This window comes from Lepisma saccharinum, chromosome 30, assembly GCF_977018435.1.
Source record: "Lepisma saccharinum chromosome 30, izLepSacc3.1, whole genome shotgun sequence".
Taxonomy (NCBI): domain Eukaryota; kingdom Metazoa; phylum Arthropoda; class Insecta; order Zygentoma; family Lepismatidae; genus Lepisma; species Lepisma saccharinum.
Genome location: NC_139258.1, coordinates 31,828,222 through 31,854,387, shown reverse-complemented (window position 1 = coordinate 31,854,387; position 26,166 = coordinate 31,828,222). Strand labels below are relative to the sequence as shown.

General features: G+C 37.9%; 1 protein-coding gene across 1 annotated transcript in view; it reads left to right on the top strand.

Annotated features, from left to right (window-relative positions):
- The window catches only part of LOC145981999 (uncharacterized), a 100,334-nt gene that overhangs the window by 60,612 nt on the left and 13,556 nt on the right, over window positions 1-26,166 (top strand). The window contains exons 8-16 of the mRNA XM_083115533.1: window positions 291-448; window positions 3,624-3,808; window positions 5,582-5,911; window positions 7,105-7,406; window positions 12,541-12,686; window positions 18,778-18,889; window positions 19,769-19,871; window positions 22,390-22,488; window positions 25,768-25,909. Of these exons, the coding sequence (XP_082971659.1) occupies window positions 291-448; window positions 3,624-3,808; window positions 5,582-5,911; window positions 7,105-7,406; window positions 12,541-12,686; window positions 18,778-18,889; window positions 19,769-19,871; window positions 22,390-22,488; window positions 25,768-25,909 (1,577 nt within the window). The remainder of the gene's footprint in view (window positions 1-290; window positions 449-3,623; window positions 3,809-5,581; window positions 5,912-7,104; window positions 7,407-12,540; window positions 12,687-18,777; window positions 18,890-19,768; window positions 19,872-22,389; window positions 22,489-25,767; window positions 25,910-26,166) is intronic.

The following is a 26,166-nucleotide window of genomic DNA, read 5'->3' as shown; positions in this document are numbered from 1 at the left end:
CTAGAACCCATATCCTGCTTAAGAATAGATGGCAACATTACTTTTTTGCTGTTGCTTAATACATATGGATTATTTTTTTATCATTAACATTAGGACTATTTTCAACAAAATTTAGCATGATTATAGGTGCTACATTAGTAATTTTTCTATTCACTTTGGATAAATGTTCGGACGTCAGGGATTCCATCTTTAGAAATAACTTAAAATGGACATTACAGTATGTAATTTCACATTTTGTGTTTTTATCAAGACCTAAAACTACATCTCCCTAATAATCTGTAATCTTTTAGCTCAAGTGAGGGTGTTGAGGAGGAGGAGGATCAGTATGAGGAAGAAGAGGAAGAAGAGGATCTTGTGTTCCAGTCAGATCATGAATTTTCTCCAGAATCAGAGTTGGAAGGTGATGACGATTATATTCCTACTAGAAGAGCAAGGACTGCCAGGAAAGGTGGGGGCATACTCTTGAAGTATATGCAGTTTATAGTTTTAGAACGAAATCGTATTTTCAAATGAATTTTAAGTATCTTCATTAGAGCTTTTTGGGACAGATTATATCTGGCCCTGCTTTTTCATACATAAGTTAATTTAAGCAACTTTCCAGCTTTTGTGAACACGATGTTACTGATTTTATTGGTCCTATTAATGCATTTTTATTGCCATATTTTATCTTCAGGCTTATTTTGCACTGAAGCTTGTGTAAAAGGATATTTTTGGTTATATTCATTCATTCATTGTTTTCTGCCCAGGGGCAGGTCTTTCCGTGCGACCTCCATGCTGTTTGATCTTCAGCTCTTTTGTCAATAATTTGGAATCTTTTTTACCGGATCTTGTTTCCCTCAAACATTCCTTCAATGACATCCGTTAGGATACAGTTTCTTCTCATCTAGTTGCCCAACCATTTTATTTTTCTCTTAATGATTATCTCCAACATTGATCTCTTTTCCCCAACTCTTTTAGCACTGTTTGATTTCACCCTTTTTCTGTCCATTTCATCCATTCTATTTGTCTCCATAACCACATTTCCAGAGCTTCCAGTTGCTTTTTCATACTTGTTCTCAGTATCCATGTTTCCGCACCATATAGAGCTACACTCAATACAAAACATTTCATTAGTCTTTTCCTCAGTTCTTTGTCCATAGATCCACAGAAAATATTTTTCTTTCTACTGAAGGCTTCCTTCGCCATTGCTATTCTTGACTGCATTTCATATCATATCATTTCATATGCATCCAAGATATTTAAAGCTGTCTACTTGATTGATTCTGTTATCTCTGATACTCACATTTGCCTTCCTCGGCTTTCTTCTGATCACCATTGCTTTCCTCTTATTCACATTTATTTTCATCCTGAACTGTTCACAGTGGGTATTAATTTCTGCTAGCATGGCATTTATGGTTCTTTCATTTTCTGCCTACAGGCCATGTCATCTACAAATCTTATACAAGATATTTCCTCCCCTCCTGCTGCTACCCCTCCCTTGCTATGGAAACAGTTTGTGACTTTCTTCTAAATAGATATTGCATAATGTAGGAGAAAGGCCTTGTCGTACCCGTCTTCCAATTTCACTTCCCTGGCTCATTTCTTCTCCTATTTTCACTTTTACATGTTTTTTCATGTATTATATTTCCATATACCGTGCGTTCATTTCGATCTTCAGCCGAGAGATCGGGAGAAGCGTGGTGGGCAGTGCTGACGGAGATGCCGACATTTGCTGCCTGTAATGCCCGCTTATTTTTATCGACATATGCAGACATTTATATAAATATTGCAAAACGAGCACTAACCTGTGTTATAAGAGTACGGTATTAATTTTAGTAGCTTAGTGGCTGTATGTGCTGTTGATTTTGACACGCCCGTCTCCTGTGAAACATGGTGTAGAGGTTTGTTTGGAGAACGTTCTAACGCTGCACCAATTTCATTGAGTTTTGCTTCGGTTAGAATCCGTCGTTTTTGCTTAGGTGTTTTAAAATTTAACGATCCAGTTTCTCTTAATTTAAGGACAAGATGTCTAACCGTATCTCTATGTGGAGGTGAAACGCCTGGGAATTTCTGTGCAAATTGCCTACACACGTCTCGACACGAGTCTATTTTCACATAAGTGTCATACATAAAAGTTCTTTGTTCTAACGTGAACCTTGCGGCTGGCATTCCAATCGTCTCACTGACACAACACACATACACAATGCAATAACACAAGAAAGTAACGGTAAGTAACCAAGAACTCTTGCGCACAGTATGAAATTAACACGCTCTTGGTTTACATCTGCTTGCCACTATACAGGGTGCTCGGAAATTCCACTTACAAACTCCTAGGGCTAGTAGAGGGGACTGAGTAGACAATATTTGGAATAGGAACCCATGTCTGGAAACGTACCGTTTCCGTGCTACAACCATGACAATGTGTCGGATGTGCCTGTGTTGGTATGCAACCGGGTAGGCAGTATATGATGTCAGAAGATCACCTGATGACCTAAAGTGTAATCATTTATTACAACCATGTCAAATGAGGTGTTACGTAAGGTACAGAAGTGAATGACGTGTGACTCAGTCTATAATACAAACAAATTTATTTGGTAACAATGCCAAGGGAACAAAAAAGAAACTTACTATTCATTAATCAACACCTGGGTCGACAGTGGAACGCAACAATTTGTAGACGTCACGTGCCATCAGGTGATCTTCTGACGTCATGTACTGCCTACCAGGTTGCATACCAACACAGGTACATCCGACACATTGTCATGGTTGTAGCACGGAAACGGTACGTTTCCGGACATGGGTTCCTATTCCAAATATTGTCTACTCAGTCCCCTCTACTAGCCTTAGGAGTTTGTAAGGGGAATTTCCGATAACCCTGTATTCACAGCTCTGTCTTCATCTAGTCGCAAAGGAACAAAAAACTCGAGCTCCGAGATTTCAGATTACAAGGAAGCTCACGAAAACCATTGACTTTTAACGGTTTCATCTGCAGCGTAATCTTGATACAGTGTTGCACATTCGAAACCTCCAAACGATCCCCATCGACACCCTTCATGGGCTGTTGCGTGACGGATTATTATTATTATTATTATTATTAAACTTAAGCAGGACGTTACTGGTCAAAACTATGATTAAAATGTTTTATTATCTGTGGCTCTTAACATCGTTTCTAAAGCGTATTTATTTGTGTATATAAGAGCAGAACTTGGATGAATTACAGATGATGAATTATAATACAGGTTAGTGTTCGTTTTGCAATATTTATATAAATGTTTGCATATGTCCATAAAAATAAGCGGGCATTACAGGCTGCAAATGTCGGCATCTCCGTCAGCGCCGCCTGCCACGCATCTCCTGATCTCTCGGCTGAAGATCGAAATGAACGCACGGTATATGCACATACGTTTTCTGTGCATCTCTTTATTTTTGCAGTCTATTAATTTTGCTGAACCCAAGTTGCACTGTAAATAGATGTGCCGATAACACAAGTACATGTTACACTCTTATAAATAATAGTTAAAAGTTGTGTGAAAATTGGAGATTTGCACTAAGGCTGTCACGTGCTAGTGAATTACTTCATTATGCACTATTCGTGAGAACTTGAATTTGTAAGTTTTAACTTTTTTTGAATTTTTAATTTGCAGAAAGTGCAGATAAAGATGAACCAATAGTGGAAGATGATCATCCCTGCCAGAAATGTGGACAGCTTGATCATCCAGAATGGATTCTCCTTTGTGATAAATGTGATGCAGGCTGGCATGCGTCATGCGTCAGACCAGCTTTGATGGTCATTCCAGAAGGTGATTGGTTTTGTCCTCCATGTGAACATGTAAGTATTAAAAGTAACATTTTGTAAAACTAATGCTGAATAGTTTGTCCTCTTTGCTAGAAATGTCATTGCCAGTAATTTTGTAAATTAAATTCAAACATATTATGCAAACGTAGAAGTTTCAGCGAGAAATGCAGGCTTGACCAGGACTCGAGCCCGGGTCTCTGGCATACCATGCCATTGCTCTAACCACTGAGCTACCGAGCCAGCCTGGCCTTGCCTGATTTTTCGCTGGTGCTGTTTTACCTGTGTTGAATCGTCTCTGCAAGTGCTACCGCAACAGGATCTGTTGCCATTCAAACACTGTAGACGTCGACGTTGCTTCGTTTCTCCCAGCGTAGAGATGTCAATTCATTAAATTAGGCACACACGGGAGATGTACTACGTAGAAGTTTCAGCAAAACATGCAGGCCTACCAGGACTCAAACCTGGGTCTCTGGCATAAACTTCTACGTAGTAAATCTCCTGTGTGTGCCTAATTTAATGAATCTAGCAAAGTAAAACAAAGCAAGCTGATTTCACCTCTTTTAAAAATCCTTAATATGTCCTTTAGCTGACCTCCGTGGTGGAGTGGCTAGTGCAGTGTGCTGCAATTCAAGGGGTCCCGGGTTTGAACCCCAGTCTGGGCATGGGTGTTCTTTGTGTGTTCTTTCATCATATCATTACTTATCTTCATCTTTGCAATTAGCCAAAAGTGGCAGAAAAGTGAAGTAAAGTGTTATCGCAAATACAGGTAAACCAACTTCTCACAAATAATGTTTAATGATTTGTCAATAATATGCAGAAAATTGTATCTTTTATATTATGTGAAAACTATCAAAAGAAGCTGCTGAACTTGTATGGCTGCTTTCCCTGCTTTAAGTTAGTTGTTAAAAATTCAAGATGGGTCTACGTATGCCATTGGAACTCTTTCAAGTTATTGCAGCTGCCCTGCGAGACAGTTTGTTGCTGCACATGGGCAAGGGGAACAGAAGGGGCTTTAGGCTCCATGTTACTGCCAGGAATTGTTATAACAAGTGTAAAGGGAAAGCAGCAATTCCAGTTTTACCCAGCATTGTCAGTAATGGAGTGGGATGTTTCCATTAATGGGGAACTTTGGAGCCAAGTATTGTAGAAAGGGAAAATCTAAAATGTGCTAGAAAGAGGGAAATTTAGACCATCATACATCAATGTTTATTTCTATGCTAATTTCCATTTTTTCTTTTACATTTTCTTCTGTTTTCCTCCTGTAGTGTAGCTTATACACACATGAAATATGGAGTTTCTCTGTTACTGAAGCTGCAGAAATGCAGGCAGTAGATATCTGTCACGTGAGGTAATTGCATTAAAAAATGAGCCAATGTAAATGCTTAATGATTGAAGGTAAAGAAGATTTGATAAATTTCATTTCAAAGCTAGTAATTTATTTATTACATTTACTGATTATTTTTTCTGAATTTTTTGTGTATTTTCTTTTTAAATTTTTGTATATAAAATGTTTATGTAATTACTGTATTAGGCAGTGTGCTTCTCTAATCACCTATTAAGATTTATTTTTCAAACAGAATAAGGCTTTTTTATTGCTGGGAAATGGAGTTTCAGGATGGGAATTTCCTGGTATCCTTTGGGAGAAATTTGTCTTGATGAATCTAGAACATCCCTAGGCAGTTGGTTTCTTGCTTGTATTGTTTCTTGATAGTGTCTCATGGAATTTTTTACTCTTTTGAATTATGTAGTTGTGTGGTTTTACTCTAACTACTGAGTTATGTTAATGCATTATCTCATTGTTCACAGGCGAACCTGTTGTACAAACTTCAGGATCGACTTCGTGAATATGAGCGTCTCATGAAGCGCCGTGAGAACGAAGAACTCCGTAGGAAAAGATTAGCGTACGTAGGAATTAGTTTGGATAATGTTTTGCCAAAAGTTGACAAGAAAGACGAGGAAGAAAAGAAACCTAAGGAAGGAAGTGCTAGTGAATCAGAAGGCTCATCTTCATCATCATCATCATCATCGGATTCTGACTCTGATTCCGAACCTGTGTATCAACTTAGAGCCCGAAGACAAGCACTTTTCAGTTACAGATTTAACGAGTATGATGATCTCATTCAATCAGCCATTCAGGTATGTATTTTCATTACTTAAATAGCTATAATAGATGTCAGTTGTGACATCAATTTATTGTCTCAATATGTCAGAAAAGTCTGATGCCTGCATAACTTGATTGCTTCATCTGCCAACTTGATTGCTTCATCTGACAACTAAGGACCAAACTGGAAATACTTGTTTACCAACTCATTGGCCAACTGCTAGATTGTGTGGCCTCGATGACATAGTGCCTTGAATTCTTGACTCACAATCTTGCTACTAAAGGTTCCAAGTTTGAGTCCTTTCCGGTCATGGGTCTGTTCTGTTTGTTTACTTGCAGTTCTCACTTTAACTCCACATTGGAAAAAAAAAAAGGATTTTCACATGAAACACACTTTAAATATACCAATGTAATTATATGCCAGCTGTTATCAGACAGGTTTTGTACACTTCCACCGAAAACACATTCATAACAGTGACCACAAATCTAGATTCTCCTATGTGCAGATTGCTACATTTATTTCCACCAGGAAACAGTGTCCATGCCACTACCAAGATACATTGTCATTAAGTGAAAAATCCGATCAAAAGCGGTATATAAAATGACATTTTGGTTTTACAATTGTGAAAATAATTCTTAATTTGATTTAAAAACTGAACTTATTACACAAAATAAACATAACCCTTCTAATAGCACATTTATGTAGTTACTAGAGTATTAAGTTTATTTCTGTATAAAAGCATCCAAATATTTACAGCAGAGTTAATCAATTGCATAACTCACAGGATAATTCAAACTTCAGAAAGTGCCGCGTCGATAAATAAAACTCTAAATTTCGTGTTTAAAAGTGTATTTCGCATTTTGCAGCTCATTTCCCATCATTTTGTTACAAAACAGGGTAGCAAAATGCACCTCACACCTTTCAGAAACCTGAAAAATGAACATTACACCATGCTATTTCACATTTCATGTTTTCGTCGAAAATGAAATATGCATGTCTCTAGTTATCTTACATTTCGCAATTAAGTTTTGTTCCCTTTTGCCTTGAGCTATTTCATTAACTACTTGTTAATTTTAAGAAATATAAGTATTGACAAGAATATATCATTTTGAATTTTTTTCTGAAGTTTAGCTTCATTAGTATTTATTGGGAATTATATTTTAAGAAAATATATACTGTTTTTCCTGAGAAATTAAATTAACTGGGTTCTGCAATATTTTGTTTTAGGATGAATTGGATGCTGTTAAGGGAGCAGGAAACCAAGGCCGAGGGAAAGACATAAACAATATAATTAATGCTGAAAAGGAAGAGAAGGAAGAAGAAGAGAAAGACAAGGAGGAAGAAAGTGAGAAACCAGAAGTGAATGGTGATGATGAGACCAAAGATGGAGAGAAGGAAGAGGATGATGATGAACGAGACTCATTGAGAAAACTTATCGTGTCCAGGAAAAAGCCTAAGAAACTCAATAATTTGGAATTTACCAGTGAAGAGGACGATGCAGATTCAGATGAAGATTTCAGAGGCACTGCGTAAGTGGTTTTCTTTTGTCTTTTACAGGTTCCTTTTTTAATTTTTTCTTTCACTTTGAAAGTTGTGTACATTAGGAATGAAGCATTATAGACAATGTTAAGTACCAGTATTAAGTATAGAGATTCCATACCTGATATGTTACTGATAGACGTAAAAGTGCAGTCATCCCAGACGTAAAAGTGCAGTCATCCCATGAAGAAACCTAATGATTTCTTTGCCTTAGTAGCTGAGCATCGTAACCAAGGTATCCCAGATTCGATACCTAGTGGAGACACATTGCAAAGTGGTTCGGATCCCACTTTAAACTAGGTCCAGTCCCGATTAGCCTACCTGTGCATAAACTGGACTTAAAACATCAATTCAAAGAAACGGTAACAGCATGTTGAGAGCTGGACTCACCATCTTGCTACTGAAGGTCCAGAGTTCAAGTCTTGATGTGTGCATGGTTGGTTTATTTGTGAATGTCCCTTTGTGAATTTTTATTTAATCATCATTCAACCTCATCATTGTGATTAGCGTACAGAGGCCAAGAAAAGAAAAAAGAAAAATTCAATACAAAAAGACTGCAAATAGAGGGTGTCCGGCTTAGACCTTTAACATTACAAAACAGTATAACTTTAGTTACATTCAATTTCAAATGAAACTTATTGTTTGTATGGTACTGGCAACTGTGGCCATTTGCCAGAATCACCAGTACTTTGAGTTGACTTGACGCGCATGCGCGTGTAACGCATAAATTTCAAGATGGTGGAGTAGACAGTTCAGCAGAAAGTGTTCTGCATTTTTAACTGGCAGAAAACAAATCTGTGAAGCTTGTTGAACATGCTTTTCGGCGTGAATTCAATCTTCAACGTCACGACGATGTTCCTTCCTCTTTGACTATTGCTAAGTGGGATAAACAACTAAGAGAAACTGGAAGTGTTGTGTCAGTGGCCGTGAAGTACGTGAAGCGGAAGGTATCAGAGGAAAACATTGAAGTGATTCGCACTGCATTCACACGAAGTCCATGAAAATCAATAAGACGTGCAAGTTTAGAGCTCAACATTCCTCGGTCTACTATCCATGATGTTGTGCACAAAAGGTTACGTCTATGGGCGTACAAGATCCAGTTTAATCAACGAATTTATCCTGATGATAAACCTAAAAGACAGACTTTTTTGGGCAAAATGTTAACCGAAATTGACAACAACAATGCTTTTCTGGACAAGGGATGCTTTTCTGATGAAGCTGCATTCAACACGTGTGGCAAAGTTAACAAGCAAAATTGCTGTACAGGAAAACCTCGTTAATACGAAGTTCAAGGGACCAAAAAATGTCAACTTCGTATTAAACGACTTCGAGTTATCCAAACTTTTCAAGATGGCGCCTTTTTTTCAGGTGTAAATAAAGTAGAGTATAAATTAGCCCCATAAAGGATATTTTATACTTGGTGGTAGCTCAGAAAATAAGCTTTATATGTACTATATAATAATATTGTACGTTTTAAAGGAAGTGTAAAAAATGTTACACAAAATGAGAACACGGTGCTTAACGCGGACACAAAGATTACAAGGAGTCGGTTAACACCATTTATCCTGCCTAGTTATACAACCGGTTATGCATGGGATGCATGTTGTGGCAAAAAGTCTTATAAAAAACGGTATTTTCTTTTAATTGTGCAAAGCTGTTGCTCTTCCACGAAATTCTTATAATTTTAGTTCATAAGAAACCCGTTTGCACGGAGACCTACGGAAAAGAAAACAATCTCATTTATTGCAAGAAGTGAATCTTGTCAGTAGTCACACGCGAGCAAGAGACGGGAGAATGAATATTGGATTTTATGTACTAGAACGTCGTCAGTTACAGGATTAACTGGTAAGAGAACATAACCTTTCCCTGGCACAAAACAAAACAAAAAAAATCGGGCCTGTAAATTTCATTCTGGTTCGGCTGTCTAAAACACATCGTAAAAAAAAGTCACGTATTCTTTGCTTCAGTTAACTTCATATTAGCCCCCTCCCCTTTTTCAGGGAGCAGTCCAAACTCTTCCTCAACTTGCATTGTAATCAACTCTGAAAAAGTAAACACACAACTTGCGATGTTTGCACACAATGTGTATCCTAGGACACATTAAACACTGCCGCACTCAATAATCACTCTGGTTTGGATCCCACTTTAAACTGTATATTTAGTCCGGCTTAGTTCAGCAGTATAAAATGAACTAAAAACCAGTTTTACGAAACTTGCGTATTTCCAGATTAATCAACAATTTATTGTAGGTTTCAGGAGTATTCTGGACGTCAAACACTCGCTCCGCCAAAACGTTTCCTCTCGTATTCCTACAATGAGCATTGTGTTTTTGTTTTTTTTTAACAGCAGCACGCTAATGGTTCTGAAGAAAAGCGGGGATTATATGGCTTTGCGAGATTCAAAACAATGAAGCAATGAAGCTTATTCCTTCCCACTGGATGAGTCATTGCAGTTATCAGCAAGCCAGAGGTTTCCAGACGCTAGACTAAACACTGGCGCCAGCTGCAGCGTAAACACAATGAGCCCGGCTGGAAGTTAGAGCAGCAGGTGGCAGAAGGGAAATCATCGGCATTTTAAAGATAACGCAGTTGTCGAAGACCGAACTTTTATCAGCAGTGTGAAAAATCACATTACCATGCACACCAGTGGCGGATAATGAGCTGTTGTAGGAGAAGGGAGGGGACACTTTTCTTTTACTTATCATGCGGTTTTTGTTCGTTTTAAAGAAGGTTTTCAGAACTGTTTGCTTTTTTTTTAGACGCCAAAGGAGCCGGTGTGCGCACACAAGCAAGAATATCATGGCCGAAACAATTAGCAACGGACCCCCCCCCCCCTCCTTTGCTGATAGATAAAGGGGAGAAGTCACTCAGACAACAAAACACTGTTTTGGCAAATTTTATGACCGGCACAGTTGGGAAACGTATGAAGCGGGAAACTGGAGTTGCAACATACGTAAGATCGATGTCAACTTTTGCGGGAAACCTAGATGACAACGCATTAAGCGGGTTGACGATCTTTAGTTGGCCTATGCTGCTTTGATTATCTGTAACAGTTTCCCTTTTTTATGAAGTTCTACAGGACACAAAGTACACGCTTTTAATGAAAGTGGTTACCTGAAGTTGTCTGCTACCAGGCCAAAAGTTGCTCGCTCACGGGAAATTGCTGTATCTCGAGCTCAGAGCTAGACAGATTGGTGAGACTTCCAGGCGCCACGCGACTTGTATTTTGGAACATTCGTGCGATTTTATCTCGCATTTCTCATCTGGCACTGGTGAATATTTCCAAGGAGGCGCATTCAGCGGGGAAAGAGCTTGACCTCCCATGCACATTGACAAAGAATGTCATGTCCAGCGGGCATTTCGGGCTGCTTCCCTCGAGTTGTCAGCAGCTCTTAGGACAAGGAAACATGTCAAGGTCAAGTTAAAATAACGTCCAAGATCTCTCCACATCCGATCTTCTCTTGTCGACTTACGCAGGTGTCTACTTCGAATTAAGCGAAACCAGTTTTGCAGAAGGGTCTTGTAAACAACTTCGTATTAAAAAATATCCGTATTTCGATTTATCCGTACTGGAATACATTATAAATCCTATCTTATCGGCTGGGGAATGGGAAGAACTTCGGATTAAAGGGTACTTCGTATTAACCAATATCGTATTAACGAGGTTTTCCTGTATTTGGAGAAGTGACAATCCTCATGAGTTTCGTGAAATTGTGAGAGACTCGCCAAAAGATAGTGTGTGGTTTGGGTTAATGAAAGAGAAGATAATAGGCCTGTTCTTCTTTGCTGAAGAAACAGTGAGAGGAACAAATTATTTAGACATGCTTCAGCATTACGCTGTGCCTGAAATGCCTGCAGAAACCATTTTCCAACAAGACGGAGCCCCGGCACATTTTGCTATCATTGTACGAGAATTTCTCGATGAGCATTTTCCTAGAAGATGGATAGAAAGAGGATCTAAACCACTTGCTTGGCCTCCATGCTCGCCGGATCTTTCCCCCGTAGACTTTTTCTTTTGGAGGTTCATCAAGGACCAAGTCAACAGTATGCCCGTCAAGAACTTGGAAGATCTGCGTAACAGAATTTGTCAGGCGATTAACAATGTAACCCCTCAAATGCTAGTGAATACCTGGACGGAATTGGAATATCGGTTCGACATCTGCCGTGCCACAGGGGTGGCTCATATCAAGGTTGTGTGAAGTGCTGGTGCTGGGACAAAAAATGCATGAGTTTTTCAACCAAAATGTAAATTTTGGTAATAAAATTTGGTTTCTCTGCAAAATTATGCTCTTTTGTAATGTTAAAGGTCTATGCTGGACACCCTATACATACTGTAGATCTGATAGATTGACGTTCTGCAAAACTGATACCATCAAATAGGAATGGACTGATATGATTTTTTTGCTGATGCCTGTAAAAGTACTGATATAAAATGTACTGATACAGGTAACAATGTATTGCAGTTGATACCATATTGTTATTCACCTGTATTTCAGTATTTGCAAAAAATACACTCAAACCTCCACCATTGAATTATAGATGTTTCTGTATGATGATGCTACCAATGACATTAAAGAATTATGAAATGTCTATTTAAGAAAAGACAAATCTTAATAAACTGGTGTGAATATACCATGTGATTTTCATGTTATTTCCAATCGGTCAGGTTTGCGTTACTTTTGGTTCTCGGCATAATTAGTAATTATGAGCTTCAACATTTGATTTTTTCTATAATTTTGTGACAATATAATCTTGAAATGACAGGAATTTAATGTGAAATTTAAAATAAGTACAGTGGAACCTCGATTTTAAGTTTTTCAGGGGACCAAGCTGAAAAATGCGGGAAAGTGTAAAACGGGAAAATTTTAGATTTTGCTATGTTGGGACCATCAATGTATAATGCTGGAAAATGTAAAGTTCAGGAACATAAATTCGGGATTCCAATGTATATGATGTTGATAATGTTTATTGCAAATGTAGCAGTTTAGCACTTTACAATTTACAGGACTTTCCTCTGTTATATTTTTAAATATTTACCTAAAACCTTCAGATACAAATTGCATGTAATTAATTTTTATTTAAGTGATTCGAGAAGTTTTGAAAATATCTCTTGTTTTCTCAATAGGTCTGAAGAAGATGATGAAGATGAGTACATAGCAGAAGAGAGTGATGATTCAGAGCTTGATAGAGGTAGAAGGTCAAGAAGGAGACATGCAGGACCTGTTCGCCGTTCTTCACGCACTCGTGTTACCAGATTCGACAAAGAATTCAGTAAGTACTATGGCCTTCAAAATTGAATTTATCATGAAAAAATGCAGTTCATTGTATAAGCCTGCATGCTTTTCTGCTCAGAATTTGTCAATCGGAATGCCGCATAGAACGGTTGTAGTGCCTGGCAACCATCTTACATGCATCTACTTACTGTGTTGCTTTCTGACCAGAAACTTCTGGTCACTCTGTATGGGTTTATCTGTTGGCAAGATGGTGGTCAAATTAATTAAAACAAGCAAGTGTGTAAAAGCACATACTGCATGGTAGGATAGTAGGTGTTCAAGAAGTGAGAATGTGCCTCATTTTTTTGTTTCATTAACCCTTAGCACGGTGGTTCCCAAACTTTTTCATTTCACGGCACCCTTAGTGTTTCAAGATTTTTCCGTGGTACCCAAGTTAGAATGTAGGCCTATCTAACACTGGCAATGCTCAGTTAATGTGGTTAAGTAGTTTGCCTTAAATTAAAAAAATAAACATATTTCAAATTCAGGAACATTTTATATGTAAAAAGTACTAAATAAGCACATATTTGGAATAAGTGTCATTTCATTGAGAATAATGGAACATTTCACGGTGCCCCTGTAAATCAGCCACGGCACCCCAGTGCACCGTGGTGCACACTTTTGGAAGTACTGCTCTAAACTAATCACTTTATCTATCCCCCTCCCCTAAACTACATAATTTTAATTATTTCACGAAACAGGCCACTGTCCACATGATCACCAAACAGCACTACAAATGTGTCTCAGTTAAGTTATAGCACGATCACGAAACGGAGAAGTACCATACCCACTCCTCACCTCACCACCACGCCAATCTCTACTTTCAAACTACATTTAAGTGTGGTTGCCTGTGTACTAGTTTCATGATAACATGGTCACCCAACCGAGAAGTACCATACCCACTCCACAGACCTCTGCCTCCATGCCATTCTCCGCCTTCGAACTTTAATTGTAGTTTTATCAGTACTAGTTGCAAGATCCCATGGTCATAAAACAGAAATATGATACCTCATCCACCCCACCTAATCAAAATTTGATCCCTGGAAACCACACTTGCAGTTTACTTAGTACCAGGTAAGTTCCCGCACTGTCGCTCAACTGAGAAGCATGGCACTATATTCTGGTCCACCCGACCAGAATTCTATTCACTCCCCGGGGAGAACACAGTTATAGTTATTTTACGTACTCATTTAATAATCACATGGCTATGAACCAATTATTTTAAACTTGAAAAACCCACCCACACCACGTGAGCCTAGGAAAATCAGTTTGAATCCGTTTGAAGAGCAGCAAGAAAATTGATTGTTAAGTGTACTTTAAGCACATAAATACAGTAGTGTGCTGATAAATAATTTGAGGTGGGTGAAACCGAGACCACCTCAAATTTAGAAAAAAGAAAGAGAAAAATCTTGTACAATATGGAATACCTAGGACAAAATCACAAAGGTTAAAGAAAACAGTATTTACAAAAACTACAGTATGCAAAAAGGGGATATGCAATATTATGATGAATATTGCACTCACATTGCTGAATACAGTAGCAACTATGGCCGAGAAAAAGGGTTGAGCAATATAGAACTTAGCTTCTGCTTCAGGGCATTGCATAGTTTCTGTTCACAAGCCCATGTACCTGAGCACTTATCAGATTTTCTTTTCCCTTGGATTATACAGGACATCAGGTTATAGAAACCCTACTGAATAATAAATGGTTGTCATGAATGTGGGACCAGTTGTTTAGACTGACCATAAACTATTAATTTTTTTTACGTAAAATGCATAATTGGTATAGTTTTTAAACCTAAGCACTAAGCTTTACAATGAAATGATCTATTGAATGTGTCATGTGCACTAACTAATAATGTAGGAAATTGCATTCTTTTATACCTATTTTATTGATATTGACATTGAAAAATGTCAACAAAACAATGCTATAGTAATTTACAAACAAGCATTTTTTATTTTGTTGATTGTCAGTCAAATAGCATAAAAAACAAAGGATTACTATAGTAATAATGTAATGAACAAACAATTATTTTATCTTTGTAAACAAAAAAATATTTTTCTTAAAACAAACTCTATCATAGTAACTTACTAATAGAGCCCGGAAGTTCAGGTATTTATTTTCGTTAAAATAGGCAGGCAAAAAGGCATTTATAATGTGGAAAATAGGCACTAAAAATGAAAAAAGGCAAAATAAACCGAAAAAAGGCACATTTGGAAGTCTCTTACTTTTTTCTATAATTTAAGTTCTCTCAACATTCATTGATAGTCGTCTGTCAGAGAGAATGTTTTTCATAATAGAAAATGATCTTTCTACTTCGACAGAAGTTATCGGAGCATACATAAAACAAGCTAATGTAGCTGGACTCATTTCGGTAACAGCATTTTCACCTTTTAGAATATCACAAATTGTTTTCAATTGTTTCAGGTCCGCATTTGCACTCACTACCCATTTGCACTTTTCCACATCAGCTGACCCCTTTTCTCCTGGCACTTCCATCATCTGCTGCATAGATTCCTCGAAGATTTTCATGGATGCTACAAGAGTCTCACCTCTTTTCTCTAGCTTTAATATTGTCTCTGGCAATACACCATAATGTGCAAAATTAAACAACAGTTTATTCTTCAGTTCTGAATAGCACAGGAGTTTTTCACTTCACGAATTGAAGCCGCTTCATTTTCTGCAAGAGCATCGATCAACTCACTGATTTTTTCAAGGTTGTTAGCATAATATATAGCTGCTAATATCCAGGTTCCCGATCTCGTCAAGACTGGTTGCGGAGGTAAACTAAGCTCAGGTGCAACTTCCTGAAATTTTCGGGTTCGAGAGGGAGATTTCAGAAATATGTTCTTTGTTTTCGAAATCAACCTGTCCACTTCTGGGTGCAACACTCTAACTTCTTCGGCGATTCTGTGCATTGTGTGGGCTACACATGTGATATGAAACATGTTCGGGAAGAGAATTTTCAATGCTATGGCAGCCTTCTTCATATAGGGAGCTGCATCACTGATAAAAAGTAACACGTCATCATGATGTACACCATGTGGCCAGAGCAGAAGTAGGGAATTTTAGAATAACTGAGCTATTGACGAACCATTGGCTCTCTCTAGTTGTTCTGATGTGAGAAGAAATGACGAGGATTCTCCGCATGTTGGTTCCATAGTTCCTATGATGACGTTGGCTATATAGCGTCAGTAATATCATCTGTTGAAATCCAGATCTTTTTTCCACCAACTTCAGCACAAATTCTTTGCAGAGCTTCTTCGTAGCAGACGCTTAAATATGTTTTCCGCAGCGTAGATTCCGACGGCACCGTTTCTTTAGTGTTTTTCTCCAGGAATGTCCTTAGTGACTTGTTTTCCACTTTCCAGAAAGGTATTCCTGCTTCCATGAAAGCTTTGCACGGTTCAAGAGAAAACTGAGATTGCCTGTTGGATGAAGTGCCCACTGTTGAAATTAGGGACATCTTCTTCTGTCTCATCATTTTAGCAGCTGCAGATTTATGTTTTGCTGTTGACAAATGCTGAGATATAAAGTATTTTTTCTCATGGTTGATTGTTTTTCACATATCTTGCAGAGAAGAATAGTACCGTCTGTCGAAAATGTGCTTTCACCAAATTCACACACGTAACCATGTAACTTACCACTTAATGGCACACTAAATTTCGGCATGATGACAACTACACGATCCTTTACCTCCAAAGTGCAGAACTAAACTAAAGATAGAGAACTTAATTTTGGAATCCATGCAAAGCCCCTTGGGCATTAGTGCTGTTTCTTGTCAATAACCTCCTGACACTTACGCTGGACGTGATGACGTAATTGTGCAGGTGTTCTGCAACAGGTATTCATGAGTCAATCATGCACAAGGAAATGTTAACGGAAAGGCAATATCCTAAATCAGCATGAAGTCTCTTATCTCACACTTTTCTCCTTCAGCAACGTTGAAACATACCCGAGTTCAATATTACTTTATTAAGGCGAAAATTATTCACATAATAAACGGAAGAAAAATAAATGCCAACAACGTTTTTTGGGAGCAAAATAATTTATGTTTATAATTTATCCTACACATTTTTTAAAGGAAATTGTCAAATTTCATTGAAAAAGTAAAAAAAAGGCATTATAATTTAAAATAGGCAGTGGGGTCCCAAATAGGCAAAATGAAAAGGCTTCTAAAACATTCGAAACAACATAAAAAACATATATCTGGAAAAATTTTATCAATATATGCAGTAGATAAAAAGAGGCATTTTGCCAAACTTCCGGGCTCTACTTATTAACAATTCACTTACTGAAAGTATGTGGGCACTTTTAGATGTCTATGACTAGCCTTTCAGTTATTTTTTCCAAAACACTTATGTAAATGAAAATTTTTTGTGCATTTTTTTGCTTCTGCAGAAGGTCAAGTATTTGCTTTGACATTCTTGTAAGGGAAGTAAAAATAACCATACACAAAAAGTAGGGATGAGCTGATACCGACACTGACATCCGATACCAGTGGTGTCGGTAAGATATTTCCACTGATACCATCAGATACCATTGTTTTCGAGTCGCTAGAATCTCAGCCAAAGCAACATTTGTCATTTTCAAAAGTTCGTTCACCCTTCCTTGGAAAATGTTCTACATGTATTTTTTTCTGAGAATTGCTGGACAAACCCAAACCCTCCTGTGAAGCAGATAATTGACAGGACCAAAGGCATGGGTAAAGTGAAAGCTGTGGCCAAACTTAAAGGCTGTGTGGAAATGAAAGTAGTCATTATAATTTCAAATTTCTGCTTTCAAACTCATGGGGTAAGAAAGATGGATATTTTTAAAACCAGCATTACTATCATGTAAAAAGTACTAAATAAGCACATATTTGGAACAATCGTATTCATTACAGTCACTGTCATTTCAGGGAAAATATTGGAATATTTCACGTTGCCCTGTAAGGCAGACATGGTGCCCCAGGGCATTTCGGTGCACACTTCGGGTACTATTCTCTTAACAGACTGAAGCCTCTTGCACCTGTTAGCACCTCTAGATGGGTCTTTTCAAGTACGCTCTTTACAAACTTGGCCCAGAGTACAAAATTATTGAAGTTCAAGAAGTAATTGTTGCAGAAATATCAAATTGTTTTTTTTTTCCCACGGAATGTCCAGGCTGGTATTCAAATCCTGGGCCCCTGGTGTCATAGCATACTGTGCTACCCACTTCAGTATGAAGATCTGCAGATGCTGATTTAGAAGTAGAACCTGCCTATTTAGACAACTACAAAACTAGAACAGATAAATAATTGTTTATATTCATAAAAATAATAACAAATGGCAGAGTTTACACTAAATGACAGCCTATTTATAGATAAAGTGAAATTGCAATTCTACACTTTTGGGGTTTAAGGTAAAAAAAACACTAAATACAGGAAAATATAAAAACTTGATTTTTTTTTTTACAATATTATACCCTATTGGGACCATAAAGATTGAATGTATATTGCAGGGAAGTATACAATATGTGAACGTAAGTTTCACTGTATCAGTGGTTTATCTGCCACTGTAGTTCAGTCTCTGTAGGGCATCTCTGTCATAAGGGAGACCCAGGGTTGGTGATCTCGGGTGGGAATTTTTCAGACAATGTTTCTGCATAAAATGTCTGGGGCTCATCCAACCTCCCAATAAAATAGGTGCCAGGGTTATGAGGGGGGGGGGGATAAAGGTGACCATCACCTCCACAATGGCTGAGATCGTATATGTGTAGTGCCCATACCTCAACACCCTTCATGCTGCAATGTTTCAGAGAATGGCTTTACCTTTAATTGGTCAAATAATCAGCAATTTTACCAATATTGACCAGTATCAATAAGCATACCAATTAATCTGTCCCATTTCTACTGGGTACAGTGGTAAAATTTTCAACAATATTGTCCAATACAATGAAATTTATACCATGGTTATGATAACATGAGAGTACCATTTGGAAATAATTAATTTCATATTGATGAAGAAATTTTACTTCTTCCTTTCTGCATTCATGAAGAAATTTCAATCTTGCCTTCTTGATGTAACTGTAGAAAGAGATGTGCTCATGTTATTTTTTCCCCCGCCAGTTAATGATGACAGTGAGGAGAGTGATGCACCACGAAGAAAAAGAAACATTCGACCATGGGACCAGTCGGAGAGTGAAGAAAGTGATGAAACATGGGGAAAGAAGAAGAAAAGGTAACCATATTATATGCAATTTATTTATTTGTCTTAAATGTACTTTGAAAGGAACAAGAAGTAGCTACCTTTACTGTATCATTGTATGATTGTGAGTGAAAAAATGTTGCATGACCACAACTTGAATATGGATCCTTAACATTCCATGTCAAGTTGTACCAAGTTCAGTCTGGTTAATTAACCAATTCAGGTATAATAAACGTCAGATAGGAACATCATAGTAGAATAATGAGAGCACTCTTTCTTTCCTTATTCTTAATTTGTGTCTTTCGTTTATATCATAGGCACACACTGCATATGAATTTGCAAGAAGGGCTCACCAACTAGCTTTCTAAATGGTGCAGGCTATACATTGACATTAATGTAGGTTGTGTAAATGTAAAGCAAGTTCCACACTCTATAAAGTATACAAGATGCTACTACATCTCTTCAACTTGACCAGACCCGAATGCTGATTTTATTTCTCCCGAGAACAATGGCTGGATATATCATAAAGACTTTAGTTTGAGTCTTGGTAGAGCCACATTTTCTCACTTCAAGTTTCGCGTGTAATAAACGAGAGATAGTTTTCCTTTCTGTAGGTATCTATACAACGGGTTTCCCAGGAACTAGAGTTGTAATAAGAATTTCGTGGAAGAGCAACGACTGCACAATGAAAAGAAAATATCATATTTAAAGACTTTTTGATGAAACTTTTTCATGTTCTATTTATTTTCCTTCCCACAACATGTGCCTGTGCAAAACATTTTTATGGGGGTAACTTATACTCTATTTCTACCTCAAAGAACAGGTGCCATCTTGAAAAGAAATTTGGATAACTCAAAATAGTTTAATTCGAAGATTGAGGTTTTCCTGTAATGGGCTTTTTTTCCATTTCAGTAAACAAGCTATACCACGAAGATCAAAATCCAAGAAAAAGAAGAAATGGGATTCAGATTCTGATTTGGAGTCCTACAAGAAGAGGAAAAAGAAGAAGTCAAGGGTAAGTTTTATTTTTCCCCTTTGTACCTGTTACTGTTCTTGCAATCATATTACAAATTACCCATTACTAAGGGCATGCATATTTAGTTTTTGACAAAAACACGAAATGTGAAATAACATATTGCAGTGTTCACTTTTTGTGTGTTTTAAAGGTGTGAGGTGTATTTTGCTACCATGTTTTGTCACGAAATGTTGCTAAATGATCTGCAAAATGCAAAATAAACTCTTAAACACGAAATTTAGGATTTATTACCAACTTAACACTTTCTTAATTATCCTGAGAGTTATGCAAATTGCGGGAAATTGATTAATTTTGCTGTAAATATTTGAGGAACAAAAATGGACTCCTTTATACAGGAATAAACCTAACACTCTCATAACTATATAAATGTGCTATTAGAACCGAAATGTTAATTTTCTGTAATAAGTAGGGCTGAGCCGATACCACCATTTGCCGATACCTTAACAGATTCCAACCGATACCGATGCTGATATTGATACTTGTAATTCCAGTTTAAAGTAAGAAAGGCTAGTTACTGAGTCATAAGACTCATCACATCACATTCTATGAATGATATTAAATACTCCAAATTACTCTCGCACAACATTATATCACTTAAAATGTCCTGTCGCATTTTATGTGGACTTCTTTCTACCCCCAGAGGATGCTAAAGAAGAAGTAGTTTTTGAAATGTTGCAAGCATTAAAGTGATGCAGATACATCGAAAAAATCTGTGGATTACTATTATAAGTGTCCCTGCTTCATTTCATGATTCCCAATTTCATTATACATGTCTTTAAGAGGAGAGAAAGTTATAGTGTGTAAAATAAAATTTATGTAGTGCGTATAGTGTACAGCTTTCACAAGGAATGCAAAATAAATACAAATGTAAACATAAACTGGAGAGGGAAGAAAACGACGTAAAAATATACACAAATACAGATATTTATTTCATGCTCGTTTGGCAGCTCTGTATATGCCTTGCTGTCCATTAGTCTCTGTCATTTGCAATAAAAACAAGTCACTTCAGTGTCGGCATCGACCAACAGACACACAGAAGGGTAGAGCACAAGAAGAAAGTCCACGAGCCTCCCTCCCACAGTGACATTCATCCCTTTTCCAGGAACTCCGGAATGAGCCTAGCATTATAATAATGCTGGTTTTGAAAACGTCACGTTTTTGACCCACGAGTTTGCAAACAAGAATTGGCAATGAATGGTTTAGCGTTGACCACCAGGCAGTTACATGCCTTCAGTGTCACTTTTGGGTGCAGCACTTTCACTTTAGCCCTGCTTTTGATCTTGTCATCTGCTTCCCAGGAGGGTGCATCATTTTCAGAAATGTACATGGAATTCTTGTGCGGGACCCCAACCTGTCACAAGGAAGGGTGAACAAACTTTTGAAAACTATAATTCTTGACAAATGAGTTGTTTCTCTTGGCCGATCAAGCCATTCAAAATCTTTGGTATTGGGTGGTATCGGCGAGAGAAATCCAACCGATACTTACTGATACCCTGTATTGGTATTGGCTCAGCCCTAGCAATAAGCAAATTTTTAAATCAAATTTAGTGTTTTATTCACCATTTTAGCACCAAAATGCCATTTTATATACGACTTTTGATCCCAAAATATGCCAAGTTTTTGTACCGAAATCTTGATCTTTTATTCACCATAAATATGTGGATCTACAAATTACAGGTCTTTCCAATTTTAGGTCTGGAGTAGGTGCTTGCAGGCTACTTATTTATGAACACATTTTGCATGTATTAGAGGTGGACCAATACATGGGTACCAATCATTTCATATTTTGTCATCATCCTTCGCCATTTCCTGCCTCTGGCTGGTTCAGCATAGAAGTCAAGCCTTTCCATTTTTTCCCTAGTCTTCCACCACTCCTCTCTTTCCACAGTGTTCCAATCTTGTCCTCTTCTCCTAACACTTTCCGCTATCTGCTCTTTCCACCAACATCTTGGTCTCCCCCTTAGCCTTATTCCCACTCCTTGTGCATTGTAAGCTCTTACTGGTAGCTTTCTGCATCCACTCTCTTCATGTGTCCGAACCATCTCATCTGTGCCTGATCTATCGTGTCTTGAAGCTTCACCACTTCCACTGTCTGTCGAATCTTCTCATTCCATATTTTATCCCTACTAGTTTTCCCCAATATACTCCTTAAAAATTTCATCTCCACTGCCTGCATCTCTCTTTCGTCTCTCTCTGTCATTGTCCAAGTCTTTGCTCCGTACGTAATTATTGACATGGTATGTGTTATATATTACCTTCTTGCATTTCATAGGTACATGCCCCTGTTCCATATCAATCTTTGAACGCTTTGATATAGTCCACCACCCATTTGTCCTCTTCTGTTTACCACCTCATCTATTCTTCCACTTCTCTCAATTATGCTTCCTAGATATTTGAAGGTCTCCACTACCCTCAACTCTTCCGTGTCCATCTTTATTCTTGGTTCCTACTTTTCTATTATTATTGAGATGAAGTAATTGAGTACTTATTTCCTTAGGTGAAGTATGGTTTGGATGAGGATGACTCCAAACATGGCAGAAGAACTCGAGGAAGGAAAATCAACTATCAGGAGGAGTTTGATTCTAATAGTGACTCTGTAAGTATGATTTCCTTTCCCATTTTCCTGCTAATTAGAAGAAGAATAGTTTTTGCAATTTTGTCCAATTTGAATATATTTCCATATGAAAAATACATATGGTACTGGAATTCATTTTCTTGTGTATGTAAGTAGCCAGGGGTTTCAAGGTGGGGTTCTATACAATATATGGAATCATTTCACTAGTCAGATTTGTAATATGAACATTTCCTCTGAGTTGTTTACGACTTCTTTTGAATATGTACAAATTTTATTGTTTTCTTCAATCTTTTGACTACAGGGGAACTCCAGTTTTACTTTCCAGGATTTTAATTTTCCTACATTATACATTCAATCTTCATGGTCCCAACAGAGCAAAATGTCATAAAATTTTCCTTGATTTTAAGTTTCTTCACCTTGGTCCCCAGAATAATGTAAAATCATGGTTCCACGGTATATCTAAATGTCCATCATTAGACTATTCAAAACGGTGTATACAGTGAAACTCTGATTTTATTTCGAAATTTTACATTTTTCCGATTAAACAAATGTAGATCTATCCCTTTGCAGTATACTGTGCCATGAAGGCACAAGGAGTATGGTAGGGCCGCGTACCAAGGTTGCCCACATGTAGTACTGTGGGTGAGTCTCGAAGTTGCTTTATGCAGGGACATTGAAACGCGTCGGTGGACATTCTGGGACATCCTGATCGTCGACTGTTGTTGACTGATCCTGTCTCCTGGAACTTTTGGAGTAATTGTGCAAATGTCACATGCGATGCTGGATCTCGTTGGAGGGTCTGATTGAAATAATTTGAAATTGCAGCAGTACTATCTTGATGCATTCCTCACACTTAAGAGCATTGTGGCACTGTTTTCTCACACCTGGAAAATGAGACATTTGTTATAATCATGAGTCGTAACTTTTCCTGATTAAAGGTAGGTTAAAAACGTTCACCATTGCATTTCTCGTAAAATTATAGCCTGATTACAGCCCCTTCCCATTGGTTTGAATTCAATATGGTGGACATCCGCTTGGAACACATCCATCCATATGGTAATCCCCTAGGCCAATGTACTCAGCCTAACTCCTTTACATTTTACAGGGGCTGTTGAGGGACTTTTGAATTACCCTGTAGATTGCTTGGAGAATTGCTCAGCAATTTGAATGAAGCTTTAGATTCAGTGTCAAATTTAAATGCCCGTGTTTCCCATTTGAGAGCTGCCCCTCCTGTTACATGAAATGCATACCCTCCAGAAGTTCAATGTAGGCTAAGAGCTTTTAACTTTTTTAAGCTGTGCCCAGTTTGACCATTTCTAGATCACTTGGCAAATGAAACTCTTGCTAAAACAAATGGGTGAAGGAAAACGTTTCACAGCTAACGGGATGATCATCTATCAAATTATATGACAGCACAGCCTGAGAGTTAATGGCTAATGTAAGATGGAGGTAAACATCTTTGTTATTTAACATATCCTTTTGCCAGGACATGACTTGTCTGAACATGTTAAGATGTAAAATGCAGAAGCATAAAATTGGGGTACCACTGTATATTTTGAATATCCAGCAAGGGCTTTCTTTTAGAAATGTCACAGTTATGTATGAGAGTCGTTCAAATTAAACATAGACTAGGGTGTAGGAGCTAACACTGTTTATATGCAAGAGAATGCACAATATCACAAACATAGCGTACTGGTATTACTTTGACATAGGCTACAGATAAGCACACCCACTAGGCTACAAATAAGCACATCCACTGTTCAGACAACTGTTCCAATGCTGAACAAGTTTCTGGATACCGTATGCAAAGAAGGACACCGGTTGTGTGTTGAACCACTCTTCCACGCTTACCCTTCAGAGCCTTCTTCAGTGGACAAAAGATGTGAAATTCACAAGAGGAATGATCTGGGATGTACAGCGGGTGTTCCATAACATCCCACCAAAAACAGCACAGAGTGCCCATCGTTGCATTGGCAGTGTAGGGGGATGCGTTATCGTGGAGCATGCTCACACCTTGTGAGAGTTTTCCTGGCCGTTCGTTTTTGATGGCCCTCAGAGTTTTCTAAGGTGCCACAATAACATTCAGTATTGATCGTGGCACCGGCTGACAGCCACTCCAGCAGCAGAAGTCCACGGACATCGAAAAACACTGTCAACATGGCCTTGCCCCCTGAAGCAGATGACTTTACCTTCTTTGGTCATGGTGACACAGGATGTCTCCATTCCTGGCTCGCTTTCTTCATTACAGGCTCAAAATGGTGGCACCAGCTCAGTCACAATTTGCTCTAAGAAACTCTGTCTGTCCTTGTGGAATCGGCAGAGATATTCCAGGCATATTCCCATCCATGCAGCCTTTTGTTCCTCAGGTGCTGGGGTACATACTTTCCGATACCCAAATTCTCTGTGCAGGATGCTGTGTATTGATCTGACACAGGTTGACAACTATGTCCAGTTCACGTACAGTTATCCGGCGATTGTCCTTCACCATCGTGTCCACAGTCGTGAGAGAGAAAGACACACAGATATGCACTTGTCTTGGACAGAGCTTGAACTTAGAATCTTCAGTGTGAGCCAAACACTCGATATGTGTGGCCACATAGTGACAAGTCCAGTAAGTTTCCTTTCATCTGCAGTGTGTCGACTCATTGAAGACCAAGGGTTGACTTTCCCACAAACACCCAAATGTCAACGCCTTTCTCACATAGTACACCCTGTACTGTATTCTTCCAGACTAGCATGACTATGGCGACGACTCCCAGCTGGTACAATCTCCTGTAGGACTTGTGGCATGTCTTGCTCTGTGTGTTTGTGATTGTCCTTTCATCTATTTTTTTTCTTATTTCCATTTGTCCTCATTGTTGAGGGTAACCAAACGTGGGGGAAAGTGATGTAAAATAACCAAATCAATCAATTAAGATCATTATAGGTGGGCCAAACAACTTTTTCATTGGTTAACATATACTTACTACAAGTCTCGTTGCTGCCATTATTGGCTTTGTAGTCTGGATTCTGCAACTGTTCCTTTCGAGTAACTCGCCAGTGGTTCTGAAGAAGAAGAGTTAACAAAGATTGTTAATTATTCCACTGCATGGGATCCTTTGTAATGTTAGTTATTATTTAATTTAACTGTCTATGGCATGGATTTGAAAATTACACCATATGGCTTGCTGTATTGAATCAAGATTATTGCACATAAATTTAACACCACATTACTAACAGCAATTTGTGTTGTGTAATGCATTTTGAATAATTACAAATTCATTGGATTTGATTTTTATATAGATATATTGTATTTTTTAGGATGTGAATAAAGCAAAAGGAAGAAAGAAAGATAGTGAAGATGAATATGTTGCTTCAGCAAATGATGATGACGAAGAGGATATGGATCAAAATCCTATTCAGGATGAAGATGAGGAGCAAAATGGAAGTGAAAACGAATCAGGTTAGTTAACAGAATCATTATTTTGTAGGGATGGGACAGATTAATCGGTACTTTATCGATTTCAGCTGATATAGGCATATCAGTTTATCGGTAAAACTACCGATAATTTTACCAATCTGATAAATCTCTAAATATCTTATAATTTAGTGAAATATTTTTCTATTTTATAATTTTTATGGATATTCTCAATGCTCTACTTTTTAAAAATAATGTACAAATGTGCAACTTCTTTATACTGGAGTCACCTCAAAATGCAC